The sequence below is a fragment of the Oncorhynchus clarkii genome, chromosome 10 (genome assembly GCF_045791955.1).
Source record: "Oncorhynchus clarkii lewisi isolate Uvic-CL-2024 chromosome 10, UVic_Ocla_1.0, whole genome shotgun sequence".
In the NCBI taxonomy this organism is placed as follows: domain Eukaryota; kingdom Metazoa; phylum Chordata; class Actinopteri; order Salmoniformes; family Salmonidae; genus Oncorhynchus; species Oncorhynchus clarkii.
This window is the reverse complement of record NC_092156.1, coordinates 27,545,930-27,571,791: the sequence shown is the minus strand read 5'-3', so window position 1 is coordinate 27,571,791 and position 25,862 is coordinate 27,545,930. Positions and strand designations below refer to the sequence as shown.

At 42.6% G+C, this 25,862-nt stretch overlaps 1 protein-coding gene across 2 annotated transcripts in view; it reads left to right on the top strand.

Annotated features, from left to right (window-relative positions):
• Window positions 1-9,261: 9,261 nt before the first annotated feature.
• LOC139418215 (histone-lysine N-methyltransferase, H3 lysine-36 specific-like) overlaps window positions 9,262-25,862 on the top strand; it is a 42,328-nt gene continuing 25,727 nt past the window's right edge. Inside the window, exons 1-16 of one of the 2 annotated variants that reach the window (XM_071167494.1) lie at window positions 9,262-9,652; window positions 10,343-11,160; window positions 13,100-13,241; window positions 13,465-13,637; window positions 13,756-16,066; window positions 16,297-16,409; window positions 16,497-16,752; window positions 16,935-17,023; window positions 17,151-17,196; window positions 17,420-17,622; window positions 17,807-17,944; window positions 18,108-18,231; window positions 19,129-19,329; window positions 19,604-19,783; window positions 19,978-20,134; window positions 20,463-20,668. In XM_071167494.1, the coding sequence (XP_071023595.1) occupies window positions 10,360-11,160; window positions 13,100-13,241; window positions 13,465-13,637; window positions 13,756-16,066; window positions 16,297-16,409; window positions 16,497-16,752; window positions 16,935-17,023; window positions 17,151-17,196; window positions 17,420-17,622; window positions 17,807-17,944; window positions 18,108-18,231; window positions 19,129-19,329; window positions 19,604-19,783; window positions 19,978-20,134; window positions 20,463-20,668 (5,140 nt within the window). In that variant the 5' untranslated portion in view covers window positions 9,262-9,652; window positions 10,343-10,359. Of the gene's footprint in view, window positions 9,653-10,342; window positions 11,161-13,099; window positions 13,242-13,464; window positions 13,638-13,732; window positions 16,067-16,296; window positions 16,410-16,496; window positions 16,753-16,934; window positions 17,024-17,150; window positions 17,197-17,419; window positions 17,623-17,806; window positions 17,945-18,107; window positions 18,232-19,128; window positions 19,330-19,603; window positions 19,784-19,977; window positions 20,135-20,462; window positions 20,669-25,862 lie in introns of those variants that run through there. The other variant, XM_071167495.1, reaches the window with a different exon arrangement.

Genomic DNA, 25,862 nt, shown 5'->3' with positions numbered 1-25,862 from the left:
ACGTACACTTCAACTTTGAGAGACGGAATCTAAAACACAAATCCAGAAAATTACATTGCATGACATAAGTATTTGATCACCTACCAACCAGTAAGAATTCCGGCTCTCACAGACCTGTTAGTTTTTCTTTAAGAAGCCCTCCTGTTCTCCACTCATTACCTGTATTAACTGCACCTGTTTGAACTCGTTACCGGTATAAAAGACACCTGTCCACACACTCAATCAAACATACTCCAACCGCTCCACAATGGCCAAGACCAGAGAGCTGTGTAAGGACTTCAGGGATAGAATTGTAGACCTGCACAAGGACGGGATGGGCTACAGGACAATAGGCAAGCAGCTTGGTGAGAAGGCAACAACTGTTGGAGCAATTATTAGAAAATGGAAGCAGTTCAAGACGACGGTCAATCACCCTCGGTCTGGGGCTCCATGCAAGATCTCACCTCGTGGGGCACCAATGATCATGAGGAAGGTGAGGAATCAGCCCAGAACTACACGGCAGGACCTGGTCAATGACCTGAAGAGAGCTGGGACCACAGTCTCAAAGAAAACCATTAGTAACACACTACGCTGTCATGGATTTAAATCCTGCAGCACACTCAAGGTCCCCCTGCTCAAGCCAGCGCATGTCCAGGACCGTCTGAAGTTTGCCAATGACCATCTGGATGATCCAGAGGAGGAATGGGAGAAGGTCATGTGGTCTGATGAGACAAAAATAGAGCTTTTTGGTCTAAACTCCACTCGCCATGTTTGAAGGAAGAAGAAGGATGAGTACAACCCCAAGAACACCATCCCAACCGTGAAGCGGTTCTTCTCATTCTTTGGGGGTGCTTTTCTGCAAAGGGGACAGGACGACTGCAACGTATTGAGGGGAGGATGAATGGGGCCATGTATCGCGAGATCTTGGCCAACAACCTCCTTCCCTCAGTAAGAGCATTGAAGATGGGTCGTGGCTGGGTCTTCCAGCATGACAACGACCCGAAACACACAGCCAGGGCAACTAAGGAGTTGCTCTGTAAGAAGCATCTCAAGGTCCTGGAGTGGCCTAGCCAGTCTCCAGACCTGAACCCAATAGAAAATCTTTGGAGGGAGCTGAAAGTCCGTATTGCCCAGCGACAGCCCCGAAACCTGAAGGATCTGGAGAAGGTCTGTATGGAGGAGTTGGACAAAATCCCTGCTGCAGTGTGTGCAAACCTGGTCAAGAACTACAGGAAACCTTTAATCTCTGTAATTGCAAACAAAGGTTTTTGTACCAAATATTAAGTTCTGCTTTTCTGATGTATCAAATACTTATGTCATGCAATAAAATGCAAATTAATTACTTAAAAATCACACCATGTGATTTACCTATCAGAACAAATACTTGTTCTCCCCACTGTATGAACATACAAAAACACAAATAAGCATACACACACATACATAATTATGCATACACGCCTACACACACCCAATTATCACCCCAGTCGGTACAAAGGTTAATGCTATAGCTGCTATTCGGTGCCTAATGATGGAAAGTTTAAACTTTCAGATATTGTCCTGTTGGAAATTATGTTTCTGTCATTTGTGAATTGAGGAATTGAATGGGGCCTTTTTCAAACAATTCCTGATGTGAGATCTATAATTTCCTTTTCTAATCAATCTGCATGTAAAATACATGTGTATTCCGTATTCTCTTCATTTGTTACAATGTTAAATTGCATTATTACACATAAGACATAACACAGGTGCTACACATATCTGGATTCAATATGGTGACCAAATGAAAGTAATATATTTAAAATATTTGTGTATTTGCAATAATTAAACCAAGTAAGTAATTGAGCACACATTCTCTTTTACAATAACAACCTGAAATATATATTTTTAACTAACTTCTTGAGAGATGTCTGTGTTGTTACATAAACATATTTATGTATTGTTTTTAATAGCAAAAGTGTAGAACTTTAAAGTGAAGATCATCCATATTTGCCAATGAGATCAAGTCAATGTGTAGCTAGATAGGTTTGAAATAATTCATGTTAATTTAATTCATGTTTCATCATCATGTTGTGTCCCTCATATCACTGGACCAGTATAAGCGACATGCAACAGATGGAACATTGTCCTCCGCCTTTGCCATGATTACTGCATTGTTGGGTTTTGAGTTTGTAAGAAAGGCATTTCACTGTACTTGTCCATGTGACATGAAAAACACGAAAGATGTGCTGCCCCTTGGTGGTAGAATCATGTCACCACAGGTTTATTTCAAAGCAAAAAAAATCTAAACAGCTCTCTCACTGTCAACTGCATTTATTTTCTGCAAACTTAACATGTGCAAATATTTGTATGTACATAATAAGATTCAACAACTGAGACATAAACTGAGCAAGTTCCACAGACATGTGACTAACAGAAATGAAGTAATGTGTCCCTGAACAAAGGGACAAAAGTAACAGTCAGTATCTGGTGTGGCCACCAGCTGCATTAAGTACTGCAGTGCATCTCCTCATGGACTGCACCAGATCTGCCAGTTCTTGCTGTGAGATGTTACCCCACTCTTCCACCAAGGCACCTGTAAGTTCCCGGACATTTCTGGGGAGAATGGCCCTAGCCCTCACCCTCCGATCCAACAGGTCCCAGACATGCTCAATGGGATTGAGATCCGGGCTCTTCGATAGGCGATGGCAGACCACTGACATTCCTGTCTTGCAGGAAATCTTGCACAGAACGAGCAGTATGGCTGGTGGCATTGTCATGTTGGAGGGTCATGTCAGGATGAGCCTGCAGGAAGGGTACCACATGAGGGAGGAGGATGTCTTCCCTGTAATACACAGCATTAAGATGGCCTACAACGACAACAAGCTCAGTCCAATGATGCTGTGACACATCGCCCCAGACCATGACGGACCCTCTACCTCCAAATCGATCCTGTTCCAGAGTACAGGCCTCAGTGTAACACTCATTTCTTCTACGATAAACGTGAATCCGACCATCACCCCTGGTGAGACAAAACCGTGACTCGTCAGTGAAGAGCACTTTTTGCCAGTCCTGTCTGGTCCTCCGATGGTGGGTTTGTGCCCATAGGCAACGTTGTTGCCGGTGATGTCTGGTGAGGACCTGCCTTACAACAGGCCTACAAGCCCTCAGTCCAGCCTCTCTCAGCCTATTGTGGACAGTCTGAGCACTGATGGAGGGATTGTGTGGGATTGTCCTTGTGTAACTCGGGCAGTTGTTGTTGCCATCCTGTACCTGTCCCACAGGTGTGATGTTCGGATGTACCGATCCTGTGCAGGTGTTATTGCACATGGTCTGCCACTGCGAGGACGATCAGCTGTCCGTCCTGTCTCCCTGTCTTAGGCGTCTCATAGTACGGACATTGCAATTTATTGCCCTGGACACATCTGCAATCCTCATGACTCCTTGCAGCATGCCTAAGGCACGTTCACGCAGATGAGCAGGGACCCTGGGCATCTTTCTTTTGGTGTTCTTCAGAGTCAGTAGAAAAGCCTATTTAGTGTCCTAATTTTTCATAACTGTGACCTTAATTACCTACAGTCTGTAAGCTGTTAGTGTCTTAACACCATTCCACAGGTGCATGTTCATTAATTGTTCATGGTTCATTGAACAAGCATGGGAAACAGTGTTTAAACCCTTTTACAATGAAGATCTGTGAAGTTATTTTGATTTTTCTGAGTTATCTTTGAAAGACAGGGTCCTGAAAAAGGGATGTTTCTTTTTTTTGCTGAGTTTAGTTGGCCTATGTATTGTATTGCTTTTTATTTAAATGTTTTCAGTGAAGGCCCAAGATTCAACATACTTCTGCTGTAGGTCAATGTTAATGGTTAATCAGGAAATTATATTTTAAATGTCTAAACATTTACCATTAATGTACCTCTAATTATCTTTACATGCATTATGCTAATGTAATAATATCATATTGAATGCTTTTGTTTTTACTGAACAAAGCCATATCTATTCATCCCTTGTAGAACCTATTACAGCATACTGAAACAATAAAATTCGCTTTTGGGTGGCAGAGTTCAAGCTTATATGTGACCACTAGGTGGAGTAAGGAGTGAGTTGTGCAGTGGCGCCTGTTGGCAGCAGGCCCGGTAGAGTCGTCTGTACAGCCAGAGAAGAAGAGGCGAAGCGAGATGTTTCACTGCCCAAAATCTCCACCGAAAATAAGCCCACGAAGTGAGGAATTTTTTGTATGGAGGTCAATGAGAGAGTCTTTCTATGCCTGCTACGTTAGGTTAACGAGAGTGTCGAATTTTGTCAACAAAAAATGTAATTGCTAATTTGCTAAGAGGCTTATTGGATCAAATAGGAGTTTCGTAATGGTTAGGTTGTTACAAATACCCGATATAAGTGGATGCACGTGGCAATTCGATAACTCTGAAACAATAACTTTAGATCAGAGGTGTGCTTGTTTTCATAGAGATAGATAGAGGACTCATCATGCATATGACCGATTTTAGCATGGATATTGCCAACAAGCATGGTTACATGCACACAAAAATATGATTATGGTCGATAGTCAGATTACTATAATAGTTTAAAATGTTTACATGCTTTGCAATAAGAACAATTTCCCTAATAATCGTGTTTACATGGACACCAGAGGAAGCTGGTGGAAAGGGCCATAGGAGGACAGGCTCATTGTAATGGCTGGAATGGAATCGATAGAACGGTATCAAACACATCAAACATATGGAAATCAAGTTTGACTCCGTTCCATTAATACATTCCAGCCATTACAATGAGCCTGTCCACATATAGCTCTGCCAACCAAGCTCTTCTGATGGACACCTCTGAAATCAGGCTACGTGAGGCTATTTGTTAATGCAGAAAATTGGCAATCAAAAATAAGCGTTCTACCACAGTGACTATGTTATTTTTGTGAAACCTATTTGATTCTGAGTTTTAATTTACTTTATTATTAAACAAAATATTTAACTAGTCAAGTACAAATTCTTATTTTCAATGACAGCCTACCCCAGACGATGCTGGGCCAGTTGTGCCTATGGGACTCCAAATCACGGCTGGATGTAATACAGCCTGGATTCGAACCAGGGACTGTAGTGACACCTCTTGCACTGAGATGCAGTGCCTTAGACCACTGCACAACTTGGTAGCTTGGACATATAAAGTTTGTATGTGAAAACTATTTGTAAGGCGCATACTTACTCACGCATAAGAGCGAGGTTTGCTCTACTGGTGCTGGCACATGTGCAGATTAAATACACAGCTAGGATGAGATTAAACTGTTTATATTTCCTAATCATTCAAAGGTTTGCTCAGAAAACCTGATGTTTTTATCGGTGTATGCTTACTTCAATTTTGACCTTACACCGATTAAGATAAGCAGAGTAGGGTGTTTACATTACTATTTCTATACTCGTCCTACTGCCATAATTAGTTTAATATTGAATAATTAGTGTGCATGTAAATATACTAATTGAGGGCTTCCACCATTTTAAAGTAGTCAACTGACTGGGGATTCCTTTGAGTTGGGCCATTGAATAATAAGAAGAAAATTGACTACTTTAAAATGGAGATAGCCTCAATGGCGCTGCCCATTCAGTCACATACACTATAATGGCACAGATAGAAAGATGAGTCCTCTATCTATCTCTAGGGCCTTTTCACACGTATCTGCCCTCTCATTGGCTAGAATGTTCCCACCTGATCTCTCCTCCTCCCACCTGCATTCCATCTTTGAGAACATGTATTTTCATTGTCAGAGCGGTGACTTGACTATCTTGACAATATAATAGACCATCTTTACTACAGCTACAAAGTCATACTTATGGCAAAATCCCGCCCATTTCTATAATTTATCTTTCTTAAAATCTGATTTTAAACCTAACCATTACCTTTACCCAAACCGTAACCACACTGCTAACGTTATGCATAATCCTAGCCTTAAATGAAGACCAAAAACCACATTTTTGTTTTCATTAATTTTTCATGATATAGCCAATTTTTATTTTGAGTCTGTGTTAACTAGTGACAACCGAATGAACGTCTGGGACATTTGGCCGCCACACTTGAATTAAATTATTTTTTGTGACCTGAATTATATGCCATACAAACGCCATACAAGTACAGTATACCAGTTCTTCTAGAGTCTGTTTCTTTTTTGGGGTGCACAGAGAGAGGTTGTATTTGTCAATGTAGTTGAAATCGTATTATAATAGTGTCATTTACTGTAAACACGTTCTAGAGAGAAAATATAGTGCTTTCTATGTAACCAACATAAAGTGCAAACACGTTTTTTAAATTATCTTATCTAAAGATGAATTCCCTTGGATGTTTAAATATTTAAGACTTGGAGTTGTAGGGCTTTCTTAGGCCCTCTTGATTCTAACATCTTTAATAAGTGGGTGTAGCCATGTTCAGCTGCATATCCTCTGAGCCAATTGGCTCCTGTCTCATACATAATGCTGCATGTGGGGGTGGGGAGGGGGGGGGGGGGGGGGGTGGATAGCGGGCAGCCTAGTTCCTGTTCCCAGGGCCGCGGGAAACAGCCGCCTTCCCTCCACCCTTTTTCCCTCCTCTCTCTCTTGCTTCCAACAACAGAGCCTGGCGCGAGCCTGTGAGTATACCAACCAGGGCTTTAACTCACTGCTGCATCCACCGCACAAACAGACCACGAAGATAATGCAATGCATGCATCGTGATAATTTTGATTTGATTTCAACACACAAAAACATGTTACGGTAGTTTGGTGGTTCTGCCCTCTTCCTTCCCCACCTGAATAAGTGTCTGCTTGAGGAACACTGTATGGTATTATGCTCCAATGGCTTTGCTGAAGCACTCATTCTTATTCAGGAGAAAGAAAGCTTGTTTTGTTCAAAGACACTAGTAGCAATGTGATAGATGAGATGACAGAAATAGATACTGTCACTCCTCTGAGACATCTCATTTAGTAGTAATAAGGACAGTTTCTGTTTTTTGCCAGATGAGTCATAACTCATAAGCAGGTTGGTTTGATTTGATTTGAAGGTGATGGTGGGTAGGGAGGGGTGTGGCATCTACATTGAGGTGACAGTGTTACAGTGGGTTTGAAGGGTTGACTGTCACCATCCTCAGAGCACAAAACCCAAATTAACCAGTAAATACTATAAAACATTATAATTTTCTGTTACACAATTAAAGTCACACAATCATGATGTTGTATTATGTATAATCAATGCATCATGACTTAGTTGTTTAGTTTCCAGGGTTAGTGACTTAGTTTACAGGGTTTTTTGTATTCACCACCAATAACTGTAGGGTTAGAGGTCATGTAGGGTTAGATCTGACCTCAAATTATCAATGGGCCAATTACAGTTTTCTATACTTTTAGTAGTGTATTGAACAGATAATTAAACTTTACGTAAACGTTCAATCATAAGGGCTACATAACACTGTTGTAAAAATACATGATATATATATATAATTTAATGTCATGACAATGTTAATTAGCTAAGCCAGTTGGGTCATTTTAAACCTAGCCAATTATCTGATCATGGCATATGCCATCATAAATCATAAGCTGACTATTGTTTATAACAAATGGCAGTGTTATAGGCCTACAAGTGTAGCCCTTTTAACAGAGACTTCATTTAAGTAAAGTGTTACCAAATAAAGTATGAGTATGAAGACTGACAAATGACTGAAATACATTATAGTCATGTCATGGACAGAGCCATTAACATAAGTGACAATATTGAGCTGTCAGTAAGTAGACTAATGGACAGTGACATACTTTATAATGGGCTTGTCAATCACTCTGCCACAAGAAGACATGATGGAGACTTGTGTACAGGTAAGATACTCCTAAGGGTCCACATTGTAGGGGTGAATAGTGAAAACACCGCTTGGGTAAAGATGGAGGAGCACAGGTCTATAAACCAGGCATGACAGGTAAGCATGTTGTGTAAAAGGAGATAAGAATAGAGTGATACATATAGCTGAGTATTGTGCAACTGAAGTGCTGTTCTGACTGACTGCCGACATTACGAACTGCACAGACACAGCACAGCATAGAGGAACACACTTCACATACTGTATAGCAAGATGATGATTCAACAGTTTACTTCAACTCGATTTCTTGACGGATATGTAAATAGAGATGCTTTAAATCATGTTACGGTATTTTTCTCTTTACAAATCTGTCTAAAAACGAAAGAAAGATTGGTTTATTAGGGCTTGGAGACGCATGAATGTGTTTGATCTGTCGGGGCGCTGTTTTGACTGTGTGTTTGCGGTGTACTGCAGGCCCTCTCCCACCAGGCTCATGCGAGCGAGGCTGAGCAGGCAGCGCAGTTCTTCCGTAGGCTTCAGTTTTTCCACTCGACGAAAAATATCGCATACTCACTCATCTTATAGAGAGTGTGAAGACATATGTCGCCTTTTCGAAATACAGAACTGTTATTTGATTAACTGCTTTGCATATTTGATGGTTGTGTATTTATATAGGACGACCGCCCAATAGATGTGTACTTTCAGAGGGTTATTATTGGACAGCACACTGCGTATCCACGGTCTCTACCATTGTATCATTTCCTTTGCAACAAGCAAATAAGCCAATACGTGATTAAAACCATATTTTGATGTTCAGGGCAAGATGGATTCACTATGGAAATGAGCATTATGGCACACTGTCCCCCTACACACACCAGTTACATTTGCCCGTCGTGAGTCTTCTGTAACCTGTCATGGTATAGCATATACACTAAATAGCTTTGACAAAATATTATTGTGGAATGTAGTTTCTTCGAAGGTGTGTAATTAATGCAGCTTTGCATTGAGGCTTTGGAATGTTTTGGATGGATTGGAAACGTGTGCGTAATTGCGGTTACATTTTGTGCGCTTTGATGTGAACTTTATATCGAGCATATTTTAACACTTTGTGGCCTGTTTTTTGTGAACAGACTCCATTTTGAAGGACCCGGTGAGCAGAGGAAATAAGGCTTTGCAACTCGTCTAAAGGAAAGGAAGCCATCTGTTTTCCGGGTATAGCCATATTAGAATGCATCTACAAGAAGACATAATCCTTTAATTTATAAAGCGCATGAGGTTTCCATTTGGGGTATGATATTATGCCATTGTTGGCATTGTTGGCACAAGTTAATAAATGTGAATGACAGTAATTAGAAATGAATGTGATCATTTATCGAGGATTGGACCAGTAGAGAGGAATATGTGCGTCTTTCTTCCATCCCACATATCTTTAGGATTTTTGGTGGCACTCAAAGCCTCAGAAATACTTCATGCTGGGGGTTGGGAGGTAGTGACGATTGGTCCGCTCTCACAGACAGACACGGGCAGTCAGGGGCTGCAAGGGGCAGGTCGACAGCTAGGAAATAGTAATCATTTATTAGAATATGCATTGAATATGAGGTAACATGGAATTAGAAACTTATAGCACACTATGATATGTCGCTGTAAAGGGGTGGTTCTCTCAGTAAGTGAAATGCATGCATATATTTCTCTTTTGAAGGGGCCGCCGGTGGAGTAACAGCTATCGCAAGTAGAGACAGTGTATGTCCACAGGATCCTGGCCTAGTATTGCTGCTACTGGGATTCTCCTTATCCGCTTTCACAAAATTGGAAAACAGCACATTTAATTATATAAATTAAAGGGTTGACAGTTGTTTTTGCGGTGACGGACATTTCAATGGTAAGATTATTGCGGTATATCATTGACATCCGCTTTTGTTGTTTACACATTCCGTGATTGTGTATGTACAGTAGACATCGGTCGATGTTAAGTCTGTACGAATGTGTGGCTGTGTGAACTTGTGTGTCCATACTGTATTGTAGCGTGCCAGCTATGCACTATCTCTGGTGCCTCGTGAGCCATGGCACACAGAGTTGATGCACAGGCGGCAGGCGCTGTCAAGAGCTGTCCATTTTATTCATGGGCATTCGCGATTTCTACATCAGCCTTTTGAAATCCATTTAACCCTTCGTTGACGCTGGGAAGGACAGCGTGTCATTACAGTTATGCTGGTCTAATTTTAATATGACCGTTGGCCTTCCAAACGTGCAGTAGGTTGCCACGATTCCACGTTCTTGGCGGGATCGAGGGGTGGAATGATGACCAATATTGTGGCTGCCTGATACCTATTTTCATTCTTCATCTTTTTTTTTGAGGTGGGGCAAGATAACTATGTCACACTTTAATAGATAATGAAGCTCAGTAATAATAACTTTTTATCATATTTTTTTTGCCATGCTCTTTGATAGCTTACAATAAATAGACTATAATTATAGACAACAAAATGTATGTGATCAATAATTGAAAATCCATCCAATTAAAGTTGCTATCACTTTTTTAAACCTATTTCTGTTTTACTTTTATGTTTAGTGTGGAGACATGGCAGCATGAGTCAGCCCTATGAACTGCCCATCAAAGATGCTCAGGCCTGCTGCTCTGACCCAACATTGACCTCTGCCCCCAATGACCCTGTCTCCTCCTGCTCAAAGCACCATAACCGCAATTCAAGACTAGACCCTCCACGTGCCATGCAGCTGTCCACCGCCCCTGCCCTGAAATCTACATCCACCTATGGGTTCATCAAGGACCTATCTTCCTCCTACAGCCCTCTGAGAAGGCTACAGCACCTGACCACCATGGTCAGCCACCCGGACCTGGTCCTACCTGGAGTTGGGGAGAGGGCCTCCAGGGAAGACTTGCATACCCGGAATGCTGTTGGGAAAACTGACATCGGCAATTCCTTGGTCCCCACAGCTACCCAGCCAGGCAGCAGAGACACAGACAATAGTAAGACTAAACATAGTGTGGAGAAGAAGAGTGACTGTTGCTTCTCTGACCCACCCAGTCCAGCTTTCTCACTGGATAGCAACAGCCCCTTTGCAAATGGCTACCTGCACTTTGAGTCCACTTTGTTTGATGATGAGAATGATGATGATAATGCAGAGGATGATGAGGATATAGCGTTGCCTCTGACAGACAGAGAGAGAAAAGTTGGAAAGTCACCTGAACCTCTTCCTGGACTTTTAAACTTGAAGGTTAAAAATGTACCAGAGCCAGGGCTGTCTGTGGGTAAAGACTTGCAGTCCCCTGGTGTCCCCCCATTTACAGCACATGATGAGTCAGACGAGGACTGGGGGAGTGACTGTAAGCCTCTCTCTCTTGGGAATAGCCCCTCTGGGCCTGCAATGGCAAGTCCTACTACTGAGCTTTTACATAACATGGCTATTCACAGCAACATCATACAGTACCAAACAGCCCCCATATTTAAATCCTGTAACATGTCACAGTTCTGGCCTGGGTACTTCCTTGTCAGTCCAGATCACCTGTTTTACTAATTAACATAAATTGTCAAGCTTATGGGATTTGATTATATGTGAAATGTTAATGAAGATAGTGAGAGGCCTAAATTCTGGTTAATTAGCCAGAAAGGTCAAGCAAGATCACTTCCTCTATAATCGATAAGCTCCTCATACTGTAGCTGGAGAGGATCCATGTCATTCAGTTGCTGTTTGGCTCAGTATACGCCAGCATCTCATGGTAAATTATAGTCAATAGTTCTACCTTTTGCAATCAATAAAAGATATGCACAGAGAAATGTCATTAGTCAGTCCATATCCAGAGCTTTGTTCATGTTTGCATGATCAGTTGATACAAGGTTAGTGGGATTCCTCGCAAAACTAGAACAAAAAATGAGCATGATTTTGGGGATTTCACAAAATGTTATCCATAGAAGGGTTCTTTAGAGGAAGGATTCTTGACATATATTTGACATTTGTATCTAAAAGCATAGGCCCAGGCCTCATTTTCAGACCCCATAATGTTTAATCTGTAGGTGCTACAAAGCAAAAAATTGTGTCATATGAAGCTTTACGTCTTGCTCTGTAATATGAGTAGTATTTTGATTTCAAGAAAAAATATATTACATTAATTTCTGAATATTGAAACATATAAACATGAATATTGAAAATGAACCATATTTGATTTGGCACATTTAAAAATATATATATTGTTGAACATAATATATTCTATGGGCATATCAAAGTTTTAGAGAGGAATCTCTGCTAGTTTTAAAGTTATGGCCCATTTTATAGAGAGAAATTGGCATAGTAGGCAATGTAACCACAGCCCTCCTTGTATCGTTGCACATCCTGCAATTCATGAGCAGAGGGCGAATATTTTAAATCCATTTTCACATTCACTGTGTTGGTAATGCTTACAAATTGGATCATAACTAAAAGTAGCAGAGATCCCACTCTGGAACCTTCAATGCCCGTAGAGTTTATTATGTTCAACAATATATTTTTATATTTGTTTGCCAAATCAAAAGTTTTATATTTTCAAAATTCATAAATTAATGTAAGAACATTGTTATTGAAATCAAAATACTACTCATATTACAGAGAATGGGGTAAAGCTTCATATGACACCATACACCTGGGTAAGGCCAAAATGTCATAAATATTCCAACATATATTAAAAATGTCTCAATTATGTTTTAAGATACAAATATAAAATATACTGTATGTCAACAATCCTTCCTCCAAAGAACTCTCCTATTGATTTAATTGAGTGAAAATCCCCCAAATCATGGTCGGTTTTATTCTGTATAGTTTCGTGAGGAAGGTTGACTGACATCTAGGCCAGAGAGTGTGTACAGAGCTGATATATGCATTTAGAGTGTTTAAAGAAAGTTTCTTAAACATTTTAAAAGATAGTTGATTATGTAATATTGGTTTGCACTATGTTGTATCTGGTAAAAATTAGAATAGAGTTGCAAGGATTTAACTTTGCCTATTGACGCCGGCTCTCTCATGCGCCAGCAATTTGAGACTGGGGACGAGGTTAAACTTTACCTAACCTAATTTACCTCAATACCAACCAGATTGGTTGTAGATGTTAAATGACTGTGGTCCTGGCCACTCGGCAACGTATAGTCTTGGAAAATATTGGAATGCTTGTATGTGTTTGAAGATAAAGATTTTGACCAGATTTTTACAGGCATATTTGCATATGTGAAAGAGCGTGTACATTCTGATATAGTAATGTAATACATAACATGAATTGTAAACCTTTTGAAACATGACTTGAAGTAATTTAAATATTGTCTTATTTGGTGTCTGTCAACAGATGGGCAGCCCAAAGAAGAAGTCCTTACCACCTGTAAAGTTTTTAAAAGGTGAAGTTATATGGGCAAAGTTCAACCGAAGACCCTGGTGGCCTTGTGAGGTGACTGTTGACCCACTACAGGGAACCTATCACAAAATGAAAGGTAGGACCTGGTCCTGGATATTATAAGCTGTTGTTTGGTTTGAGTTGATCTTGTTGAACAGATTTGCACTACCATGGAAGTCTTGTGTTTAGCAATCCACTTGTCATATCTTGTTCTTGCAAAATATATGTTATATCTGTGATAAAGGTTAAATTAATAGAACATCTACAAACACTAATACCTAGTGGCCTTGGTCCTTTGCTCCTGTGTGATGATGTTGCAGAGCACAGTGACAGGCCTTGTCGGCTGTACCACATCAGGACCTTTGGGCTGCCTGTGGAACTGGCCTGGGTCACAGGGAAAGCTATACACACATTTCATGGAGGCTTTGAGTTCGAACAGCTCCCCTTGCTGCGCAGGAGAGGAAGGCAAAGGGACGAAGACTACAAATACATTGTAAATATGTGGCACAGCCTTTGCATATGTTGGACAATAATGATGTTCATGTTTTACCTGAATGTACCTAAAAATACAAACATTTGTGATTACAGAAAAGCTTTATTTGCCTTCATAGATACCCAAGAGGTTTAATGCATCTTGGAAAACCAGTGTGGCTGAAGCAGAATCTGCCCTCCCAGAGCGACCCAAAATGGATGTCTCTATACCTGACTCCATAAATACAACCCTCTATGATGGGTCCACATCAGAAAAAGAGAGCAAGGCCCTTCCAACTCCCCCTTCCAATCCATCCAACTGTATACCCCTTGCACCAAGCAATTTAACAAACGGATCTCTGTCACCTCACAGTAAACATTCTCCAACAAAAGTAAGCACTTCCAAGAAGCCTCAAAGCAAGAAGAAGCCAAGTAAAGCATTTAAAGCTAAAAATGAGTGCTTGAACACCAAAACAACATTTGACAGCACTGACAAGCCAGAGGGGGACATAAAAGAATGTCCGTATTCAGACCTTGACTCTATCCCCAATATTTTGTGTCCTAAAGCACTTGAGCGTCAATCCAAGCATGCTCAGACTCAGCCCTCAGTTCCAGTAGTAAAAGAGGTGAAGAAGCAGCCTGAAGGACACAGTCGCTTGTGGTTCAGCAAACCAGGAAAAGACAGGCGTCTCAACACTACCACCTCCTTATCTAACCACAGTGCCTTCAGCAAGGGTCCCTGCAAGAAAAAGACTCAAACTGCAGCTACTGTCAACAGAAAGACTCAAGCGTCCAGTGCGGCCATCAAGGGATGCTCTATTGATCAGTTGAAGACTCCAGTGTCCAGCGTAATAGTAAAAGAACACCCTGCTGATCAGTTGAAGACTCCAGTGTCCAGCGTAATAGTAAAAGAACACCCTGCTGATCAGTTGAAGACTCCAGTGTCCAGCGTAATAGTAAAAGAACACCCTGCTGATCAGTTGAAGACTCCAGTGTCCAGCGTAATAGTAAAAGAACACCCTGCTGATCAGTTGAAGACTCCAGTGTCCAGCGTAATAGTAAAAGAACACCCTGCTGATCAGTTGAAGACTCCAGTGTCCAGCGTAATAGTAAAAGAACACCCTGCTGATCAGTTGAAGACTCCAGTGTCCAATGCAACATTCAAAGATATTACTGGTGATCAGTCGAAGACTCCAGGGTATAGTGTAACAGTCAAAGAACGTCCTGTTGATCAATTGAAGCCTCCAGTCTCAAGTGTGCCCAAGCCTCCTGATGAGTCGAAGGCCCTGGGCAAGCAGCCTGCACATCTGCCTGCTAGCAACCGCCTGATGACCAGAGCTCTTAAAGCTATGGAGTTAGCAGTGCGGAAACAGAATCTGTTCTCCAGTCCAAAGCCTGGCTGTTTCCTTCCTATCAACAAGACAGAGGAGGAGGTGTCATCTTCCACAAACACTCCTTCTGATAAACCAGAGACCAAAACAGACTGTTATACAGAGGAAAAACCTTTAAAGGTTGACAACGATAATCAGATCACTGGTTTACCAAATTGGTCCTCCTCAAAGTTCACCAGGTCGAAAGACTTTGAAGCAGAGGTTAAGACTGAAGATGAGGGCTTCTTGATATCCCAGATGCCTGTGGACTTTATACCTCTGACATCTGGGAAGGCAAAGAAAAATAACTGTGTGTCTGACATGTCGTCCTGTTCCTCGCCATGCTTCTCTCCCATGGACGCCTTCAAAGACATTAAAGAGTTATCTTTCAAGTCCCTGGAATCAAGTGAGGGTGATGGGAAACCTGTGTCTTTTAAACCAGACACTAACTACAAGTTCAGTACTTTCCTCATGCTGCTGAAGGACATGCACGATACCAGGGAGAAAGATGGAACTCCCTTGGAGCTGGAAATCGGACCACCTAGTGCTCATGTAAAAGAGGAGCCTTCCATGATTCCACCCTTACTGGGAGAGGAGTCACTCGGTCAAGGCCCGTGTCTCGGTAAAAGTAAACAAGGCAAGAGAAAAACCAAGGCCAAGCTCAAACCCAAGTCTTCTCTGAAGGTAGAAATCCCACAACTTGAAGGCAGCACAAACCAGGTCATGAAAAGGCTATCCAAAAACAGAGGCTCATCTGAGACTAAAAAGAAACCGAATGGAAAAGTGCCTTTTGGTAAGAGGTCTCCTGGACCTGGCTACCTTGGGATGGAAGCCTTGCACCACCTTACGAGCAATTCTTGGGAGAAGTTTGACCAGGATTTAGAGACATTAGGAGGGGTGGGGGAGGGCTGCAGTAGGCTAACGAATGAGAGACTACAGAACATGGTGCCTTTGGAGCAGGGTGGTGCAGAACCATCAGTGTCCTTTCAGCCAAAGATAGTGTTGGACCAGCAGACTATCGCCGCCACAATTTCTGCAAACACTACACAAAGTACTGGGGAAGGCCAGGAGGCTCCCACAGGTAAATCATTTTTGTTATTTCCTTGGCGTTATTGAAGGGTATCCTAAAGGAGATAATTACTGATCAATGCATTAACTTTGCTTCTGAAGTCATACCATAATGAAAATATCAACAGCTATGAAGTAAAAGTGTCCGATGCAGGGCCATGAACTTCTGTAGATCATGACATGTAATGATTTAACATGTGTGGTGTATACTAGTCATACTTTTTGCACATTTATCCTCCACAGCACATAAACGAATTCGAAAACCAAGCAAAAGACTCATAGAATGGACAGAAGAGTACAGTCAGATAATCTGCGCAAGGAAGAAACAGAAAAAGCCCCTCCAGCCTTTGGGAAAGGTAGCTCACTCAAACATATTACATCTCTTGGATTTTCAGGATTTTGTATTATGATCCCAGCTCTATACCCTCTTCATGTTATTCCAGGTGGCACATTCCAACAGCAACAAACCAGATCCCCTACCATCAGGGAAAACCACACATGACCACGCCCTTCTGAACCCACTTCCTGAAATACAAACTCTGCCCCCAGACGAACCATCCAAGACCCCCACTGGACAAGCCCCTCCCCCAATAGAGAATACTCCCCCTCAGGATGCACCTATCCTGTCCATAGATACTCTAACCCCACCTCCTGAAGGAGACTCTTCGCTGCTGAGTGACGTTCTGACAAAGAATGTTGGTGAGAAACTATATATAAAATATATACTTTGGTTGGATTGCAAACAATTACAAAATGTTTTCACAGTGCAGTGTGCCGTGAAACCAAGTAATTGCTGTTTTTATTACATTACTCCTCTGTAGTAGTAGTCATTATCCCAGATGTGTGTAAAGGTCCATAGTAACACTGTTGTCTTGTGGCAGGTGACGTTCCTTACTTGGAAACAATCCGTAAGAGACAGAGGAAACCAACTCCGAAGATTATGGAGACTGCCACAATTCCAAAGAAGAGGGTATGGAGGTGTTAGGGAATGGTCGTGCTTTGTTCAATAAGGACTTTTTTTTGTATCTGATGGTTCCATTTATCTTCACAGTAATGAAGGCCTTAAAACGGGTTGACTGGTTAATTATCTATTACAGGTCAAGTCCCTGAAGACCATCTTATCAAGTCATCCTCTTCCTTCAGGTCAGTCTACACAGGAAGGATCTCCCTCAAACTGCCCATATTACACACTTTTTAAGAGTCTTTCTCACTTTTGAGTAAGATGAGTATGGAAATAGCATCAATACATTTGAGACTATACACTGTTAATCACAATTCTTTGTCATACTGCTGTCATTTACTTAATGATTGTCAATTCAAAGGGCTGATTGGTCTTGGGGTCAAAGTTGACTGTTTTTGTTCCCAGGCTCTGGACAACTCTTTTCTAAATCAAAGATCAAACAACCTACCACAGCTACCCCTGAACCCTCCACATTTACACCCTGCACCCCTGCACCCTGCCCCCTGACCCAGAGCAGCCTGGAGAAGGGGCCAGACTGTGATGTCACCAAGCCCCCCAGTGAGGAAACTGATCTTCTTGACGATGGGAGGGATACCCTAGACCCAGAGGTCAGACAATAGGTCAAATCTCAAGCTCTATTTTATGGTCCATGTTTGACCCGATAATAACATAGAAAGTACATGGTAAAATAGACATTACTCAATAATAATCTAATAATGAAAATACAAATGTAAAAAATGTTTCTACATGGAATCGTGTCTCCTGCTGATTTTCCTCTTCTTTGCTCCTCAGTGTTTTACATCCAGTTTGGATGACAGCTTTTCATCCATGAGGGAGGAGTCTTCACTGTGCGATGGCCCACTCTCCCCCAATAAGAAGATCATAGGGGACAGAGGGGGCGCTGCCTCATTGAAAGAGAATGTGTGTCAGGTGAGTAGGCCTCGCATCACCAATGTAGGAGTGGTTACCTTGTGTTGTTTTAATGTGCAATATGTGATTATGGACTGACTGCACTTGCTCTTTACTCATTGTTTCAGATAGTTGTGTAAATGTTGTTGTCATGTTGTCTAAATGTTTCTGGACTGTATGGTAGGTGTGTGAGAAGACTGGGGAGCTGCTGCTATGTGAGGGCCAGTGTTGTGGGGCCTTCCACCTCCAGTGTATCGGCCTCACAGACCCTCCTATAGGGAAGTTCGTCTGCCAGGAGTGCAAGTCTGGTGGGTCAAGCACATATTCTGTAAAAACACAACCACTTATTAACCAGGTTTCCATCCAACCTTTTTATGGGAGTAAAGTACATGTCGGATAAAAAATGTCATTACAGGTCTGATGGAAACAGAACATTTTTCAGTTAAATGTTCAAATGTTGACAAAACAAAATGCGGCAAAAAAGGTGGGAATGTTTTGTGTCAGTGGAAACGCTTTTAATGCACAAGTATTGATATAATAACCATCTTATCGAAGTAAACCTGGAGTCACGCGATGACATGTTGTGTGGACTTAAACTTCACAGGGAGATGAGGTGCAAGGTGATGATCTTGATGCTCCTTTACAATAATTATTGATGGTCTTATTCTGGTGACATGATCATCGATGCTTGGCTGCCATTTGACAAATAAAAATAATCTTGCTCTTTTGTCCATAATAATCTCATCATGGAGGCTATACGTGCGTAGAGTTGAAAATGCGAAGGAAATCTATTTGATCTTGTATTTGTTATTCGGTAAATGGGAATTTAACCGCAGAAGCTATTTTTATGTGCACTACGTCATCACACACAACCTTTGATCAGCAACAAGTCAATTTGATGGAAACACATCTCTACTGGGAAAATGCGCATATTGTTTTTATGCGGATTTTAGAATATTTGTATGAAAATCTGTCGCCAATTCAATGGAAGCCACTTCAATGAAAGTGTCATGTTTTTAAGCCCCATTCCTGCTCAGACAAAATTATGGAAAGACTATTATTAGTTGCACATAGACTTATAAGTAATTGTTTCACACACTATTTTGCTGATTCTCTCCCCTGTCATCCTCTCATCCTAGCATCCATAAATCTCTCTGGCTAGTAAAAGCAAATCCATTGATTAAAGCTGATTTGTTTGTTGCTAGGTGTCCACACCTGTTTTGCGTGTAAGAAGCCCGGGGAGGACGTGATGCGCTGTATGATCCCAGTGTGTGGGAAGTTCTACCATGGAGAGTGTATAGCCAACCACGCTCCCGCTGCCCCCCTGCACCGGGGTCTCCGCTGCTCTCTCCACGTCTGTCTGTCCTGCTTTATCACCAACCCTGTCAACCCCTCCGTCTCCAAAGGTGGGTGCTGCTCTGCGTCACCCAGCACAGTTTAGTTTAGCTTTGTTTTATGCAATTCTGCTCAATTGAAATCCCGGTATATTGGTAACTCCACAGGATAAATTATGATGTTGGAGTTAATAATTAGAAACATTTTTGCACAGCAATTGAGTTTATTTCAACAGCATGATAGAAAGACAAACTAATTGAAGTGAGCTGTGGGAAGAAAATGTATACCAGATATTCTAACTAACAGCTCATTCTGCCCGTCTCCCCTGTGTTGTGTGTCCTGTAGGTCGTCTGACACGCTGTGTGCGCTGCCCTGTGGCGTACCATGCCAATGACTACTGCATGGCAGCGGGCAGTGTGGTCCTGGCCAACAACAGCTTCCTGTGTCCCAACCACTTCACCCCCCGCAGGGGCTTCCGCAACCATGAACACGTCAATGTCAGCTGGTGCTTTGTCTGCTCCGAAGGTACGCCGGCCTCCACATATGTTGTGTTGTTAGAGTCAGATATGCATAGGTACGCTATTATGTCATGTACATTACATGATCAGCGTCCAATTTTCTTAAACACTAGATCCCAGTTACATCTCTGTTTACTTGTGTGTTTTCAATCCCGTAGACCAGTTCAGTAGCCAAACTGTTATTCTTCTCCCATGCTACAGGGGGCAGTCTGCTGTGCTGTGAGTCGTGTCCTGCTGCCTTCCACCAGGAGTGTCTGAACATCGACATGCCCGAGGGCAGTTGGTTCTGCAATGACTGCCTGGCCGGGAAGAAGCCCCACTATAAGGACATCCTGTGGGTCAAAGTGGGCCGATACAGGTCAGTACAGTCGCCTAGGTACCAACCTTACTGGCTCAGCATTGTTTTGGCAAAACAACAACAAGATGGCTAAAGCAGAAGCAGATTGGCATCCAGTATATAAGTAAAAGTCCTCCCCTGCCTTAACCACATTCCCAATGCTAAAATATCCTAACTCTGAAGTGTTCTGACATTACTAAACAACCAAGGTACTGAGAACCAAAATGCACCTGCATTTCTATTCACAATATGGCAGTGGTTGCAAAATGGTAGGGTCTTTCTGCCATGGGCCGTGACCCATTTTCTTTTCTTATTCATATCGTCTTTTCCCTTCCTATCCTCTGTCTAGGTGGTGGCCTGCGGAGGTCAGCCATCCCAAGAACATTCCGGAGAACATCCTACGTATGAGGCACAATGTAGGAGAGTTCCCTGTGCACTTCTTTGGCTCCAACGACTACCTGTGGACCTACCAGGCCCGAGTCTTCCCCTACATGGACGTAGACACCAACAACAAGGAGAAGATGGGGAAGGGTGTAGACGCCATCTACAAGAAAGGTATTCACACCAACAGACCTGGGCAGAAAATAGTTAGAAATAGTTTGAAAATACCAACTTTTAAAATAATAGAGGTAGTCGAATATAGTTTATATAGAGTTTCAACTAAAAGGAAACTTATTTGATATTTTATAAACAATATAAAACATACACATACAAATTACAACATCATACAAACATCAACTACATAATACCTGCACAGACCCACTAGCACACACACCCATCTCCAGCGCTCCCATCACTCTATGCCACATGGTCTCAAAATGCACCATTTTGTTTCTCTCCCTCGCCCACGCAATTTACATTTTTAGATAATAAAGCATTTGAACTTTCCATTGCATTATCAATGGAAGATTGGTTGATTTCCAGTTTTTGATTGACAAGAAAAGTAACGTCCAACCCATCGGGTTATCTCACTGCGCCCTCAAATGCCATGACTTGAAATATACAGACAGACGGATTGAAAGTTAATTTACATCGTAATAGTTCTGACAGCCAACTTTATAACTCCACCCATAGCTTTTGGACTTTATAACATTCCCAGAAGGCATGGATTATTGAGTCATTGTTAGTGTTACACTTCAGACAACTCTGCCGTTGTGCTGTAGAATTTGTGAATTTTGTCTCTTGTATAATACATTCTATACATTAATTTATACTGGATTAAGAGTACATTTTCGTTAACTGTAATCTCATTAGTTATGTTCCAACATTCCCTCCATCTTGTGCCAATATCAGTTATTTTTTTTATTCTTGATTCCAATAGTTTATATTTGTTTCTAAGAGATTGTCAGTTGGATATGCTCTCTGAAAGGTTTTGTACAGTTTACCTATCATATGAATATCCTTTTCTGACTCAAATAGGATTCCCTCAAGATTGCTCTGATGTTCAAAATATTTCTAATCAACATTTCGTGATATAAAACTTAAGTTGGATGTACTTGAAAATATCTACATTAGTCAATCCAAAATGTTAAGCTGTCATGGAAATACATTTATTTCCTATTACCAAGTAATTTATGTTTTTTATGCCTTTAGTTTTCCAAGTGGACCAATTTATCGGTGAATTCTGAAAAGCTATCCAAGGATTGTTCCATAGGGTTGTTCCATTGTTCCTCTTTAGTGCATTTAACTATATGTCTCAAGTAAAAGCCTTGGGTGGTGAGTTGATACAAATCCAAGTCTGGAAGGTTAAAACCACCCTCAGACTTTAGAAGATGTAATACTTTCCTTTGAATTCTATGAGTTTTATTTGCCCCTCTGAAGTCTGTTATTACCGAGTATACTTTTGTAGCCCTTTCCTGCAGTTTAAATCACCTAGTGGCCTCATGTGTGGAATGTTATTAATATATTTCATTATCTCATAATTAATGTAATTTTTTTTTTTTTTTTTTTTAAATATGCAGAAAATATGGTGTTTCTATGTCAAACGGTTTTGTTATATTTCAGTCTTCTGTGATGTATATAAAGTGTACTATTGGGATGCAAACTATTGGGATGCAAAAGAGTTACATTTTAACTCTATTTCTGACATGGTGTAGGTGTCTTATTTTTTTAAGACCATAACATTGTGTATGAGGTGTATACGTTTCAAAATAGATTTGTTTAAGACTACCAACAAACACTGTGTGACCCTGCAGTAAAAGGTTATTAAAGAATGTCTTCATGGGGTAATTGGTATTACCGAGAATAAGTATGAAAACTTTGGGAGCCATGCAGGGTCAGCATTATGTGAGGGCCTTAGGGGGCCTGGCCCACCCTACCTACCTCCTTGCCCGTCCAAATAAAATATTGAAATATTGATTGTTTATTTGACCGAGACGCACGCCAACAGAAAGACGCATCAATCTCAGATAAAGTATCCAAGTGAGCGAATCAGCGCTCTCTGATTGTGTCTAAACTCGACACTTACATGCGACTTCTGCTATCAGAATACAAAGCTCACATTGTCTAGACGCACGAAAGTCGCTTTGTGGTCTGATTGTGTTTAGATCTGTCTGACCACTTCAGGAGGTGGTCAGGGATGCATTTTGTGCCAATTTTTCCTCAGTCTGGACGCAGTCAGGCTACCGAAAGCTCATACAGTGGGCGACGTCATCAGTACTCCTCCCACAAGTCATAAAATGTGTGTTTTTGGGACAGAGGCACCTTTTCATTATAATGTTGGCGGAAATACGTTCCTAGGGTGTGGGGAAAGTGTTTGCTGGTCTCATAAATGCTAGCCAGCGAGCTAATATTTAGAATAAAATAAATAAATAAAAAATTGTCTTTGTGTTAGTATGGTGAGGGCGTGAGTTGGGGTGTTAATTTTTCGTTTTCCCCGTGCTTACCGTGGCCAGAGGTGGACCGGGCAGGCACCGTGTTATGCCGTGAGGCGCACGGTGTCCCCAGTGCGCAGGCATAGCCCGGTGCGTTACATCGCAGCTCCTCGTATCGGCCGGGCTAGAGTGGGCATCGAGCCAGGTGCTATGAAGCCGGCTCAGCGCATCTGGTCTACAGAGCGTCTCCTCGGGTCGGGGTACATGGCACCAGCCCTACGCACGGTGTCCCCGGATCGCCAGCACAGCCCGTTGCGGTCTGTTCCACCCCGCCGCACTGGCCGGGCTACGGGGAGTATCCAGCCAGGAAAGGTTGTGCAGGCTCGGTGCTCGAGACCTCCAGTGCGCCTCCACGGTCCGGTCTATCAGGTGCCTCCTCCACGCACCAGACTTCCAGTGGCAGCCCCACGCACCAGGCTGTCTCTCCGTCTCCTTCCTCCGAGTGCTCCCGCCTGTCCAGCGCTGCCAGAGTCTCTCTCCTTTTCAGCGCTGCCAGAGTCTCCCGTCTGTCCTGAGCTTCCAGAGCCGCCCGTCTGTCCTGAGCTGCCAGAGCCGCCCATCTGTCCTGAGCTGCCAGAGCCGCCCGTCAGTCAGGAGCTGCCAGAGCCGTCCGTCAGTCAGGAGCTGCCAGAGCCCTTCACTCCGGTGCTGCCGGAATCGCCCTTCTCTCCGGCGCTGCCGGAGTCTCCCGCCTGTCCGGTGCTGCCGGAATCTCCTGTCCATTCGGGGCCCGCTGCAGGGGTCCCCAGTTTGAGGTCGGCGGCGGGGGTCGCCACGCCAGGGGCGCCACTTAAGTGGGCCGAGACTATGAGGGAGTGGGGTCCACGTCCCACGCCAGAGCCTCCACCGCGGACAGACGCCCACCCAGACCCTCCCCTATAGGTTCAGGTTTTGCGGCTGGAGTCCGCACCTTTGGGGGGGGTACTGTCACGTTCTGACCCTAGTTCCTTTATTTTGTCTTTGTGTTAGTATGGTCAGGGCGTGAGTTGGGGTGGGCAGTCTATGTTCGTTTTTCTAGGTTGTGTTTATGTGTTTGGCCTGGTATGGTTCTCAATCAGAGGCAGGTGTCGTTCGTTGTCTCTGATTGAGAATCATACTTAGGTAGCCTTTTCCCACCTGTGTTTTGTGGGTGAATGTTTTCTGTTTAGTGTATGTCATCTTTCAGAACTGTTTCGTTTCATTCTCCGTTGTTATTTTGTTTAGTGTTCTGTTGAATAAATTAACATGGACATGTACCACGCTGCATATTGGTCCGATCTCTCAAACTCCTCCTCAGACGAGGAGGACGAAGAACCTTACAGCCAGCTTGCTGGCTGGCTACAGAGTTTAGCTAGCTACTTAGCTACAGTAGTTAGATACTGCCATCAGCTGTTGTTTTGCCTATTCCACCTTTTATAGAATGCATACTGGCATTTGAATATAGTGCGGGAATGGATACAATGTGGGCAAGGTGGACATATTTAAATGTAAATGTAGACGCATGACGTGTTCGGAATTTTATGATCAGAACTCCATTATCAGAATACAAAAGCGTCATGAACTGTCAGGTCTAGCTAGACACGGCTTCTGTCTGTATGTGTAGACCATATATAGCTGATGCTCTCTGGGCCAAAAGTGTATGGCAGGTCATACTATTTCTAGCCAGACTGGATTAGATACATGGGCTACATATAGTAAGACCGAGGGGTGCTGTTTCGCTCACTCGGATGCTTTCTCCGGTGAGAGTTTCAGCAGAGAGGAAGAGGCGAAGCGAGAGGGCTCACTCTCGCCAAAATCTGTCCAGAATAAGCCCAATGCGTTTCTATGGGCATAATATGCAGACCTAAGCTTGTCGTCTGACTTCCCGCCTTTGGGACAACGACTCTCATTGTTAGGGTGGAAACATGAACATCTCGTCATTATATACACATCTCAGGTTTTTGCCTCTTGCGAATTGCAAAGAAAACTGGCAGGTGCACAGTGCACAATTAGGACACTGGCTTTCCCTAAAGTAAATTTAGCAAAATAATATAATTACTCCTGTCTGAATAAAAACATTCAAAATGACTAAACCTCATAGAATCATTAGCTTTTTATTTTTTAAATAGCTGTGGATTGTTTCAAATCACAAGTTTGTAGGCCTATGCCTATTTGGGAATCCCGCAATTTGGGCAGCGCCCATGGCAATATGTCTAGCTGATTAAGTTGCGGCTGTCATTGAAAAGCATCTAAAATATGTGTGAAGATAATTTGTCTTGAGTATAATTAAAAATGTTCCAACAAGAAGAAGGGGAAGGGTATGTGGCGAAGACATGACGTTTTTCTCTCCAGAATGCATGCTCTCAGCTCTCCAGAATGCATGCTCTCATCTCTCCAGAATGCATGCTCTCAGCTCTCCAGAATGCACGCTCTCAGCTCTCCAGAATGCACACTCTCATCTCTCCAGAATGCATGCTCTCAGTTCTCCAGAATGCATGCTCTCAGCTCTCCAGAATGCATGCTCTCAGCTCTCCAGAATGCACGCTCTCAACTCTCCAGAATGCATGCTCTCAGCTCTCCAGAATGCATGCTCTCATCTCTCCAGAATGCATGCTCTCATCTCTCCAGAATGCACGCTCTCAACTCTCCAGAATGCATGCTCTCAGCTCTCCAGAATGCATGCTCTCATCTCTCCAGAATGCATGCTCTCATCTCTCCAGAATGCATGCTCTCATCTCTCCAGAATGCATGCTCTCATCTCTCCAGAATGCATGCTCTCAGCTCTCCAGAATGCATGCTCTCATCTCTCCAGAATGCATGCTCTCATCTCTCCAGAATGCATGCTCTCAGCTCTCCAGAATGCATGCTCTCATCTCTCCAGAATGCATGCTCTCATCTCTCCAGAATGCGTTGTCTCA